This window comes from Heptranchias perlo, chromosome 4, assembly GCF_035084215.1.
Source record: "Heptranchias perlo isolate sHepPer1 chromosome 4, sHepPer1.hap1, whole genome shotgun sequence".
Classification (NCBI taxonomy): domain Eukaryota; kingdom Metazoa; phylum Chordata; class Chondrichthyes; order Hexanchiformes; family Hexanchidae; genus Heptranchias; species Heptranchias perlo.
This window is the reverse complement of record NC_090328.1, coordinates 28,012,255-28,025,651: the sequence shown is the minus strand read 5'-3', so window position 1 is coordinate 28,025,651 and position 13,397 is coordinate 28,012,255. Positions and strand designations below refer to the sequence as shown.

Sequence of the window (13,397 nt, the reverse complement as noted above, 5' to 3'; positions counted from 1 at the left end):
CAGCTCATCTAAAACTCTCCTGCCCGTATCCTATCCTGCACTCAGCCCACTTGCCCATTCCCCTATGCTCGCTGACTTACCTTGGCTCCTGGTCTCATTTAAAATTCTCATCCTTATGTTCAAATCTCTTCATGGTCTCACCCCTCCCTACATCTGTAACCTCCAGCCCTCCTTGAACTCTGCATTCCTCCAACTCTAGCGATTTGTGTATCCCAAAATCCCTTTGTTCTGTGCCTTCAGCTATCTAGGCCCTAAGCTCTGGAATTCCCTCCCTCTCTTCCTTTTAAAACGCTCCTTAAAACCCACCTCTTAATCACCTCTCCTAATATCTCCTCCTGTGGCACAGTGTTGATTTTTGTCTGATCACATTTCTGTGAAGCACCTTCAGGTATTTTTCTACGTTAAAGGTGCTATATAAAAATATGTTGCTGATACTAAATAATCACATCAGGAAGATGAAAAGCCAAACTGCCCAAAAAGGATAATATGAATAATGTCTCTGAATTTTTACTGAAATATAATACAGAAATCAGACGGGCCCTTCAATTTCCTTCAGTTAATTTAATGACTCTCGTCTGGAAAATAAGTCTCAGCCTCAGCATGTCAGTTGTCAAATATCATGTGTCCAAAGCAAACAGTCATGTCAGTATGCAGCATTGATAGTCTCCTGGCCATCTGCCTGCCTTTGTAACCTGCACTTGGCTTAAACTCCAAATTATACTGTTAGCATCCATGGTGGTCAGACCACAGTTCTCATCCCAGCCCCTAACTGTAAGTGCAATTGCTGAATTGTTTATCTCTCAACAATTAGATGTTTGCTTTCATTTTCTGTTCCATTAAAGGTTACATCAAATATGTAGCCAGTCTTCTCATTTGCTTAAAATGTTGTTCATTTTTCCCTTGGTCAGCTTTTGATTGATCTCTGGTAACACTGATGTAAAGAGGGATGTAAGTGGTGTGTATGCTGAGTGTACCCACTTTTTTTCTATGTAAGAGTGTGCCCACTTTTTGGCAGCATGTAATCAGAAGTTATACTGAGTCTGCCTAGTTTTTGCAGGTTAAAGTGTGAAGGAGGATTGGGCCTCTGAAAGTGCAGCGTGTTATTAGTACCCACTAGGGTTGACCATTGGTGTGCTGGCCCTGCCATTCTTTGCAGAAAAGCTTCATTTACATTGTGTGGGTTAGCTCCAGGCCCAATTTAGACCAGGTCTTGGAAGGTGGTGGTGGGGGGGATCAGAAATCACCTGAGAGCAGACTTTAAGGGTCTGCTTACAAGGAGTGATGGGCAAGTTTAAAGGGGAATGTGGGTATAAAGGTAAATAGCTGCACGTGGGATTAAAAATATGGGTAACCTTTACAAAACTTATTCACGTTTCAGCCTTTGCAAAGCTTGTTTAGGTAACAAGGATGAGTGGCAGAACTCACCAGCTGGCACAATAAATGTAGAGGCAAGAAGCCAAGTCTATAAGCAATTATATTTTAAATTCACAAGCTTTCGGAGGCTTCCTCCTTCGTCAGGTGAACGATGTGAAAAATTTTTTTTTTTTTTTTTCACATCGTTCACCTGACTAAGGAGGAAGCCTCCGAAAGCTTGTGAATTTAAAATAAAATTGCTGGACTATAACTTGGTGTTGTAAAATTGTTTACAATTGTCAACCCCAGTCCATCACCGGCATCTCCACATTATAAGCAATTAATGAGGTGACACAACACTCCAACCCCCAATTTGGTGGAAGTGGAGAATAAGGTGATAGGATCAGTCTTGGTGTTACAAGTTTAGTGTCTGCCTTTTAAATATTCTCTCAGATGTAGGGTCATTCCCGTAAGTGTGATTGTCTTATGTTTATAATGCTCTTAATGCCCAGTATCTAATTATTACAATTGTACAGGGCTTTGGTGAAATCTCACCTGGAGTACTGCGTACAATTTTGGTCTCCTTATCTAAGGAAGGATATACTTGCCTTCGGCTGTTCAACGATGGTTCACTAGATTAATTCCTAGGATGAGAGGATTGTCCTATGAGGAGAGGTTGAGTAGAATGGGCCTAAACCCTCTGGAGTTTAGAAGAATGAGAGGTGATCTCATTGAAACATAAGATTCTGAGGGGGCTTGACAGGGTATAGTCGGAGAAGTTGTTTCCCCTTGCTGGAGAGTGGACAACTAGAGGGCATATTCGCAGGATATGGGGTTGGCCATTTAAGACTGAGATGAGGAGGAATTTCTTTACTCGGGGTTGTGAATCTTTTTGGAATTCTCTACCTCCAGAGGGCTGTGGATGCTGAGTTGATGGGAGGCTGGGATAGAAAATTTTTGGACTCTAGGGGAATTGAGGGTAATGGGGATCAGCCAGGAAAGTGGAGTTGAGGTTGAAGATCAGCCATGACCTGATTGAATGGTGGAGTAGGCTAGAGGGGCTGTATGGCCTACTTCTTATGTTCTATACAAGAGGACTCCCTTGTGATCTGAACTGGCTATCATGTCTTTCACGTGTGACCTAATATGTACATCTCCGTTCTTTCAGAAGGTGGACTGGGATACAAATCATTAAGCTGCATTATTTCACAGATAATGGGGTAGAAATTGGACCTCACTGCCCTTTTTTGGGCATGAAGCGGGTCCAGGAAGTTCCAATTTTTGTTACCGATTGCACATGCTCGAAATGCACAGCAAGTTCATTGGTTGCCATATTGATGTGGGTTCCCCTTTAGTCATTCCGGGTGCCTGCCTCAATTCAGTGTGGAGCCAATTACAATGATATAATGAGGGTCCTTAGACTGATTTAGGATCCATTTCTGAAATTGGTTTTGTGCCACGCCTGATTCATCAGTCTTCACTCTGTTCAGTAAATCGTGGTGGGAACAGTGGGGGAGCAGCCTCACAATCACTATTTAAAGGGATCCTAACTTCCATTAAAGTAAGTCTCTGGTTACTCATTTTGGGCTGCTAGGATGCTTGTTGGACTGATATTTTTGGCTGCAATAGCAGTGCTTTAAAATGCCTTCAATCTACTTTTGGAGGTGTAGGAGGTTTTCTGTCTTCATAATTCTGCACAGTTGATGCTGTCATGGGTGTTCTGCTGGGTCTGACTTAGGGGCTGCTGGACAAGGAGCAGCAAGGGCAAGTCCCCTACCTCAACCTCCCTGAGGAGTCTCCACTTCAGAATGGAAGCGGCCACAGAGCTGTGTCACCTGTTGCAGCACCAACTGGAACCCCGTACTAGGGCGAGAACAGCACTGTCTGTGGCTGTCAAGGGCACCGTGGCCCTGAATTTCTATGTCACAGGGTTGTTCCAAGCTGCAATAGGTGACAACGCACTATGCTGTGCACTGCTGTATATCAGGGATGTCACCGAGGCTCTCTACGCCAGGAGGAAGGACTTTGCTTACTCCATGGGGAAGGAAATAAAGCAAGATGAAAGAAGTAGAGGCTTTGCAAGGATTGCAATCTCTAATTGTCACTCCACCACTGAAAGCAGAAGACAGCATCCTTAAGTTTTGATTGTGTTATGACAACGTTATATCACTTATTCAGTTGAATAACGAATAAACAAGTTTGAGGAGTCAAAAAAATAAAGCTGCTCTAACTCTAAAGTGTGACTGTGTATCAATAACTGCCTTGTCAAAGTTGTAACAGGCTCGAACTTGATATTTCAGTGTTTGACAAGGAACTTCTGTCCTATCAGGACAGCTGGTTCTTGCACTTGGTTTTTTTTTTAAAGCAAAGACTTGTTTGAATGTAAGTTCAAGAGAAATAAATATTATCAATTTTAAAACTAGTCACCTGAATATGGCTTTAAACGAAACAGTGGTAATCCTTCCAAACAAAATCTTGGGAAATGGTACACTTAGGACCCTGACAAGAAAGTATTTTAATTGATCTCGGCCACCTGCACTCAGTTTGCTATAGTGCTTTTTGCCCATCAGGCTCTATTAAATAGTTTACAATAGGTTTTACCTTTGCTGGTGATTAACCTATTTTAGTCATCCAGGTAGGAAGGAGGGGACAAAAAGAGGAAGATAACCATTTCACCCTCCAGCATCAAAGGGCATTAATCCTAGGGTAGTCTAACCCCACCTGAAATAGGGGAGGAATATAGAACGGAAAACCATTCCTCTGACCCTCCCACTAGCCAGAAATGTTGTAAGACTATTGTTCAACCTACTGCAGGCATGGAATATGATATTAGAGGGGGCCAAGGCTGAAGATATTTATCCTCCTGCAACAGAAATGCACCTGGGCTATTTTCCAGGCTCTCTCAATCCAAGCAGATCTTGAAGACAAGTTTACCTGCACCACATGACTGAAATACTGTAACAGACATAAAGCAAATCAAAGACCCAGGATTGTCTTTAATGTTTGGCAATAAAAGGCAAGTAATTGGGGTGAATTCCAGAGAACACAAGGCTGATGACTGCTTCAGCACCTCTTGCTTTGCTATCCTTTTCCAGGAACCTGCATATTTGGAATTCAGTTATAGATCACACAGGGATGAAAAAATGAGATTTACTTTAAAATCAAAATTATCTTCATGTTTTTGGCTCGTTGCCTTTTTAGTGAAGCAATGAAAATGGGGAACACCAGTTTCAATACTGAGTAGCAGCAAACTATCCAAATGATTGCATAAGACAACAGCTCGTTAGGTAACATCTCAGGCAAGTGTTTTATGTAAGAAATAAAGGGGTAACGGAGTCTCTTTGAACTGTTATATACTTACACATTCTACTGTAAGATTGGGAGGTAACTTGGGCTAGCATATTCAGATGGAAGGGGAAAAATCAGGTTTATTGGGTCATTTAGCCCCCTTTCCACAACCACCCCAAAAAGTTTGATTAATCTCAATTACATTTTTAATCTTGTCCACCACTTGTAATCAAACTATTATTGTAGTAATAAGGCAGCAGGTATATTTCCACTTATCAGAGATAATTATTTGTTTAGAATTAATGACCAGCACTATTATAAAGCAGTAATCCACAGGTTAATATTGAAGTTATTGTGTGTTGATGAATCCATGTGGGGTCTATGCTGGTGAGATATTGAGCCACTGGACTCAACCAGGCCTTCAATTGGTGGCACTGAGCTGATGTTCACTGCAGAAAATTAAGGACATATCAATGGTCAAGTAAAATAAAAAGGAAAGACTGAAAATGTTGAAATCTGAAATAATAACAGAAAATGCTAGAGATACACAGCAGGTCAGGCAGCATCAGTAAAGAAAAAGATAGGTTTATGACTTTTTTATTCGTTCATGGGATGTAGGCGCCGCTGGCAAGGCCAGCATTTATTGCCCATCCCTGATTGCCCTTGAGAAAGTGGTGGTGAGCCACCTTCTTGAACCGCTGCAGTCCATGTGGTGAAGGTTCTCCCACAGTGCTGTTAGGTAGGGAGTTCCAGGATTTTGACCCAGTAACAATGAAGGAACGGCAATATATTTCCAAGTCGGGATGGTGTGTGACTTGGAGGGGAACGTGCAGGTGGTGTTCCCATGTGCCTGCTGCCCTTGTCCTTCTAGGTGCTAGAGGTCGTGGGTTTGGGAGGTGCTGTCGAAGAAGCCTTGGCAAGTTGCTGCAGTGCATCTTGTGGATGGTACACACTGCAGCCACGGTGCGCCGGTGGTGAAGGGAGTGAATGTTTAGGGTGGTGGATGGGGTGCCAATCAAGTGGGCTGCTTTGCCCTGGATGGTGTTGAATTTCGAGTGTTATTGGAGCTGCACTCATCCAGGTAAGTGGAGAGTATTCCATTACACTCCTGACTTGTGCCTTGTAGATGGTGGAAAGGCTTTGGGGAGTCAGGAGGTGAGTCACTTGCTGCAGAATACTCAGCCTCTGACCTGCTCTTGTAGCCACAGTATTTATGTCAGATGTGTATCTTAAAATTCCTGCCCATTCCTCACTTCCATGTGGTCCATCTCTGACTCTTTTTCCTGGAATTTCTTTGTCTCTTTTTCTTGCACTCTTTCCTCCCCCACCCTCTTAAATCTCCCTTCTTTCTTGACAATGAGTTTCTGTAGACATCTATTACAAGCCCACCCAAGCCCCACAATCATCTCGATTAAGTTTATTCCTACCCTGCCTTCTTCCAGTTCCTCTATCTTTGTCACATTTGTTGTGATGAGTTCACTTATCACACTAGAGCATCTGAAACATCCTTTTTGTTCAACTGTGGTGTCTGCTCCACAGTGATCAACAGGACCCTTGATTATGTCCATCCCATTTCCCAAGCCTCTGCACTTAACCCTTTCTCAAAAATAACAGGGTCCCTGGTGTTCTCACCTGCCTCCATTTCCATCGTCACCTGCCATTTCCATCACCTACAACCTGATCCCACCACTGAACACATTTTGACCTCCTCACTCCACCTTCTGGGAGGAACCAGTCTCTCCACAATATCCTTCTTTGTTGTTCCGCCACCCCCACTTCCAGCTGTCCTGGTAGCTTTCAGTTCTAATGAAGGATACATACCTGAAACATCAGAACACTATTTTTCTCTTTCAAGTTGCTGACTGACCTGTGTATTTCCAACATTTTCTGTTTTTATGTTTGGTTGTCACCCTGGCTAGTTACAGAATGCTATTTGCAGAGTAAACAGTTGCACAATATTGAATCTATAAACACAAAATGGGCTACATTTTAGCACTTCTGATATGAAACAGAAAGCCATGGTGTAGTATGAAACACAAACAGTTTTAATAATCCAATTTGCACTCAAAATTTCAGCATTTTGGAAAAATGGAAGAAATCCATACAGTATTGCTAAATTCTCTCTTTACATAAGCAATATAGTAAATGGCCAGCTGGGAGTGTTCCCTGGGTTGCTCAGTTGAACCACTGCACCAGGTTTCTATAAATGACAGCTTTGGTTACAGCTAACTATTTGCAATCACCTCAGCAGTTTAGTAATAGTGGTTATTGATGTCACAATTGATTTTAATATTCCTATAATTTTCATAGTGATGTATGATGAAATTTAGCTTTGGGTTCAATAATCTCCATTAACAAACAGGGAAACTACATTAGAGCATAGATAATCTATGTTAGCTGAGACCTAACTACATAGCATAACTTCCAACTGGCCATTTAACAATCGACTATCACAGTATTTCATCATGATGGTAGAGTCCAATCATTACAGTGTAAATAGTGTGCAAGTAACTTTGAAAGAGGGCTTAATAAAACCTTTTTCTGTAAATTCATTGCACTGGATTACCCAATTTGTACCTTAGCATCCAACAAGGCAGCAGAATCTGAATTCTGCTATTGAGGTTAATAAAGAAATAGCAGAAATGTAATTTTAAAAAAAATTTGATTGATCATGACTAGTGGTTTAATGTTGTATCCTTTATCTGATACCACTTATAGACGTATTAAATTTGGTACAAAATAAAATAATATTGTGCCAATCAATTTCTGTAATGATTTTTCCTTTCGCCATTTTCTGAGGGTATGTTGCCTGCAGTAAAAGGCAGAGAGTCTGAAAAGTTCCCAGGCCCTTATCAACGCTGCTCCTTGTTGGTCCCTAGAAGTCATACGACACACCGTAATAGAAGCATCCGCTCTTCCCTCCTTGACCTCTCCAAAGGAAGACCCTGGATTTCCACCTGACAGTTAGTGTGCAGGAGTTAAGGTCAGGAATTTAGCAGTGGAAAGCTCGCAACTGCATCCCTCCACCCGCCAGCACTCTGGCAATTCTACTCAACCCAGCAATGACTTCTGCACGCCCAGGGTAATGGGCCGGTGGGGTGGGGGATTGGCTGGAATTGCAAATCTGATATTTAATTGTTCCACTCCGAAATGACCCAGTGCACACAGAGATCACTAGTTTAGTAATACTGCATTTATTAAGAAATGGTGAACATGTTGCTGGATAAGGGACACTTCAGTTTTATATACTGGTGCAAAGGGAACTAAAATGGATAAGACTCATCATCAGCCCCAATCAAAATCCCCTTCTCCTCCTTCTCCCATGCACACATGCATGATAAACAATTTCAATTTCTTTATTAATTATTGCACATATCTCACACATATGGTGTATTAATTTTAAATAATGGTTAAAATCTTACAAAAGACTATGGCACGTAACATTAAACACATTGGGTTATTGAATAATGAACATCTGCCAGAAATGATGGTCTTTCGCATTTAAATGTCATTATATAATCACAAAGAGCTAGTAATCAAACACAGGTTTATCAACACAGATATTGTTTGGCAAGCCAGCTTCAGCAGCCCGTTCACTTTTCTTATTCACAAGCAGACTATGCATCTTGGGAGAGGACTGTCCCTCCTATTTTCTTCCACATCAGTCCAGTTCTGTGGTAGTGACACCTTCAGGTTTGTGATGCACCTTTGCCATCAGTGCTTGCATGTCATAGCTAACCAGCCTGACCAGTTTTTAGAATGGCACAACTTTTATTTTGGTTTCCTAAATCCATTTCTCCCTGCTCATCGTTGTTCAATGTGCAGCAGGTAGATGTGTCCTTTGTACGCTTTCACAAAATAAATTATTCTGGCATTTTTGAAGAATGCCATTTCTAGCTCTACTGAAATGGTTGTGGTGTTACTTTACATCAAATGATTTAGAGGTGATTTTTAAAATCAGATCCACTGATTCCTGAAACTCTTGCATCTTACTGTATTGCACCTAACTGGCACTGGATTAAGTTTGAAACATTTCCATAAAGCTAAATTTGATAGAAAACAGCACTGTGTATTGCTAGTGGTCATTTGCATTGAAAATTGCTAGTAAAATGGTAAACGTTACTCAAAAATGACTGATGATTGGCAATACCCAATAATATTAAAGGTACAGTTGTTCTTGGTCGCACATAGTGGTATTAGGCATATTCTTTGGCAAATGGCATCAGAACTGGAAATAACCAGCATTGAGTGATTAGCACTGGTGATGAGTACTGACTGCTGGTCTCTGTTGTGTACACAGCAATATGGCTTTCTTCAAATGGGAATGATCCACAGTTCACTGATTGTTAGCTTCATGCTGACATATAACAGCTGACCTTGAACATTTGTTGAGATGACTGAGTTGTACTTGCAGCAGTCATGATAGCCTCAACAGCAATTACAAAAAGGTGTTGTGTAACGAAGCCCCCGTGACCTACTGTTCATATGCCATTGTTTCAATATGAAGTTGTCATAAAATAAATCAGTTTGCAAAAAATCCCTTTGCACTAATATAGATTTTCGTATCTGGATCATACCTTATCCTCCTCATAATTTTGGACCATTCATTTGATATATTCGTGCTCCTGTGCGCGCAACAATATTTTACAAAAACTTTCAAACCAATCCAGCTGTATCTTGCACACTCAACATCTGTAGAGTGACAACAATGGAACAATTCACATACTTTAAACTGTTTGTGTGGTTTCCTTATTAAGAAGCAAGACCACTCGTTCAATAAAACTGAACTGCACTGTCCTTTTTGGTGAGTAAACTGGGACCTTGTTTCAGTGAAATGCTTCGGTGTAATTGGAAATGAGATATGTGCTGCACACATTTCAAAAAGATCTTGGCTGTAATATTAGAAGGTGCAGGCTGCATCTCACAGTAAATCAAACATTACAGTGGATAATGTTTTCCCTTGACAAACTTAAAAGGTTTTTAATATTCCAACATTGTTTGTGTGCACATAAAAGAACTTCTACCGCGTCTGTACTCCGAGAAGGCTTCGTCTCTTGGCAACTCTATAAATGTCCCAGATTGTGCAATGTCGACACAGATAGTTTTTAAAGGAAATCCCACAGTCCAGAATGAAGGAACAACATTCAGAATTTTCTCTATCATAGCTGTAGGTTGGTGTGTGGCACTACCTGTTTTGTTAGTCTTGGGATGGGATTCAGTCCCAAATCACTGCCACATATAGGCATGTATATGAATTTTAAAGTCAGTGGGAAATTAGTACGGGGTCAAAACTCCTGGTGCCCCATTTCAAAAACAAAAAAAAAGAGAAAGACTGGTATGAAATCAAAACAGAGCCCTGAGGTGTTTTCTCACAGCAAGCAGATGAGATTCTTCCCTTCTTCAATCTCTTCCTGTACTTTATCGCTGGATGTTGCAATTTCTGCTTGTGCAGATAGCACTGCACAGAGGAATGTAAGGACAGTACCACCAACTGCTGTGTAAAAGGCCCAGCCCAGTGAACAGGCGCCTAACTGATAAGGTGAAACATCAGGTCCACAATAGTCCACCACCTTCTGAGAACCCCATCCAGCAGGATACAGGATCAGGCCAAGTATTAGGAAGAGGCCTGAAAGAAATAACAAATGAATTATTTAAAATAGAAAAAGACCACACAGTATTGTTATCCAACCATTTTGACTTGTATGGGGAAAACCTATACATCTAGCTACATGATATATTTATCCAAGGTTTGTTCACTAGTCTTGCTCTCCTGAAGGCACTGCCTCATGCTAGGCTGCAACAGCTGGCAGCCCTAGCCCAAATGACCATTCTTCACATTTAATACTAGATGGTGAATGCTAACTGGCTTTTTTGACTAGGAGCATCAAAGCTTAGCTCGATCCCAAGCACCCCGATTGTTCACACTTGCACTTTCCACAAAGGGTCATTGGATAGAGATCAAAAGCAGGAAACCTGGTCAACTGTTCCTCCTCCCCAGCCCAAGGACACAAAGGCCAGTTGCAGTATCTTCAGCTTACAAGAAGTCCAACCTGTGTCCTTCCTCATCTCTATGGCTGCTGTCTGGAAATAAGTTTGTAGACATACATTAAAAATAATTTTAATACATGCTGTAATTTAGATACTTACATTTGAAATTCTTGACTAAAAAAATGTAGTACAAGGTTTTGCTTTAATGTGTCACACTTCAGAAGTGCAAGCTGTGACTATGAAAATCTGGTAAAGGACCAAAGAGGAAACTATGCCAATTGACTGTGGTTTAGTTCACCACACCTTACAACATGTTTAAAGGGGAAGGAACGTCTCTAGTGAGTACTGTGTACAATGTAGTCCCCCAGTGTTTGTATTAAAAAAAAGTCAAGTATGTTTGCTACCATTAAAAAAAAATTGATATTTAGTCCCTTATGGAAACCCATTTTATGGTCTTTTTCTAGGGCAAGATAGCTCCAGATTGGATCTTGGGCTAGTTGGAATTGGCAACTTCCAACAAAGTGGTGCAGACAGTGATGGCTGAAGAGAAGGAGTCATGAAGTGGTGGCTCAGGTCTACAATATTTCCTTTTGAAAGCAGAAAATATATTCCTGACTATTTTTCTCATATACATCTCAGGGGTACTGTGAAAGAAAGTACAGCCCCCAACAGTCTCCCTCCCCTTTTAAATAGGTCCATTTTATTTTGCTGTACACTTAAAAAGGAATAAATTAAAATGCATGCATTATTACTGATTTGTTTGAAGAAAAAATAAGGCTTAAAATCTGATCTTTTGCTTCGAAATGTGATTACTTACTGTTTATATTAAGAGAGGGAGCTACATAAATTGGGAAAAAAGATGCCCTTATACAGCACCTGATCATGTCTCAAATTGCTTCACATAATGAATTACTTTGAAATGCAAAGACTGTTGTTAGTGTGAAATTGTTTAGTGTTCACCAAGTATTAGGAAAGTGTGCCACAGCAGAAAGGTTTATCTTCACTTTTCTCAGGGGAGGTCAAGGAAGGAAATTAGTGTTCCTCAAATTAGTGATCAAGAGGTGATACAGGCAGGAAGTCCATGATAGAATAATCACAAGTGAACTCTAGATAGAGGGGGCTTGGTGGGCTGCGTGGCTCTTTGTAGTTCTAGATTTTCTTTGTTCTTACATCTGTTCTTATTTCATGGGCCAACAGCAGAAAATTGTCCTTAGTTCTCTATTAAATTTGCAATCTCACTCAGAGTTGATCGGGTGTAAGAAATGTATAAACAGTTGTCGCCTTGGTGCAGTAGGAACTGTGCTTCTGAAATTGGGGCTCAGGGATGTTACTGTCCATCTAACTATGCTACACCTGCCCTGAATGGGCTGGATGCTGATTCTGGTGTCTGTTCTTATTTCTTAAGAACACAGGAATGTACAGCACCAGAAAAGACCATTGTGATCTATCTGGCTTGTCCCAGTCGTTAGGAAATATCATGTCCTACCATGCCTCTCATACTCCTCTATCAAAATCTTGGCTCATCAACACTGCCTGCAGTTCATTTTCTGCTGCAGCCACTACTGTTCTCATTCTCAATATGTTAAGCCTATGTCTCACAAAGAAAAGATTGCTGTCTCAGGGTAAAACTGATTCAATTTGCAAAACAAGGCCCATAGTCTTATTTATCTTTTTAGTATTACACCATTGCTGTATTTACAAAGCCAGGCATGCTTTTTTAAAAAATCTTTTTTTCTGAGTTTAATGCTCACCAAGGTGAAGGAAGTTAATGTTGGGGAGTCAATGAAATGCTTTTCATTTCCAACACCCCAGTGTCAGCATCCAACACTCTCAGGTTAGTAGCATAGTTAGATAGATTGTAAAGTTTGTACTACTCTGCCTCAACAATGTCCCCGAGCCCAAACTTCAGAAGCACATTACCTACTGCACCAATGTGACAATTTTTAAAAAACATTTTCTACACCCAATCACCTCTCTGAGTGAGATTGTGAATTTAGTAGAGAACTTAGGCCTGTTTTATGCTGTTGGCTTATGCCCATTAGGAACTTCATTGCGATTGTCCAAACTCATTTCATGTAGGACCCATACAACCAGCAGATGAAGGAGACTTTTATGTTATCATTTGAACCCAGATTCCAGGTGAATCCAGGTCTCAGAGAAAGTATCTAACCAGTTGCATCACCCAGTCTCCCCATCCAACCTTCTTTAGGTCCGAGAGACTGGGCACTTGGCGTTAGGCCACAAGTAGAAATGCAAAGCTGCAGTATGCTCATTGTGACACCCCTTAAGATGTTAGGCTTAATGGGGAAACTGGACTCTTGCTCTATTTGAAACACTTTTAAAAAAAAAAATTCTGGGCCTGAAAATCCACAATCGTGGAGGGAAACTTCCTCCACATCACTCAGTTATGCACCTGACACCCTGTTGGAATTCCCAGAGTAAGTCAATCTACTTACAGTATGTTGATGGGGGTGGGCACACACATCAGTATTGGTGTAGCTGGGACACCCACTAGGAGGGGGATGCCGAAAATTGTGGCATTAGCAAGCAACTGGAGCAGTGAGGGCAGGTCCAGCAGAACAAAGCAGAGAGAAGCACAAATTGGCCCTGTTCCATAACGGTCACTTTCCTTTACAGTTACCAATTGCTTTCTGGATCCTAATTCAGCCTCCTTCAACATATGGTATGCTCACTTATTGCAAGCATACAGTATGTTGGGAGCAGTGAAGGCGAGACTGGCGGTAATTCTAGTGGGTGGCAACATTCTG

General features: G+C 41.2%; 1 protein-coding gene across 10 annotated transcripts in view; it reads right to left on the bottom strand.

Moving 5' to 3' along the window:
• Nucleotides 1–6,665: 6,665 nt before the first annotated feature.
• lhfpl2b (LHFPL tetraspan subfamily member 2b) overlaps nucleotides 6,666–13,397 on the bottom strand; it is a 177,395-nt gene continuing 170,663 nt past the window's right edge. For all 10 annotated transcript variants that reach the window (XM_067982663.1, XM_067982669.1, XM_067982670.1 and 7 more), the window contains one exon: nucleotides 6,666–10,267. In XM_067982663.1, coding sequence (XP_067838764.1) covers nucleotides 10,011–10,267 — 257 coding nt within the window. In that variant the 3' untranslated portion in view covers nucleotides 6,666–10,010. The remainder of the gene's footprint in view (nucleotides 10,268–13,397) is intronic.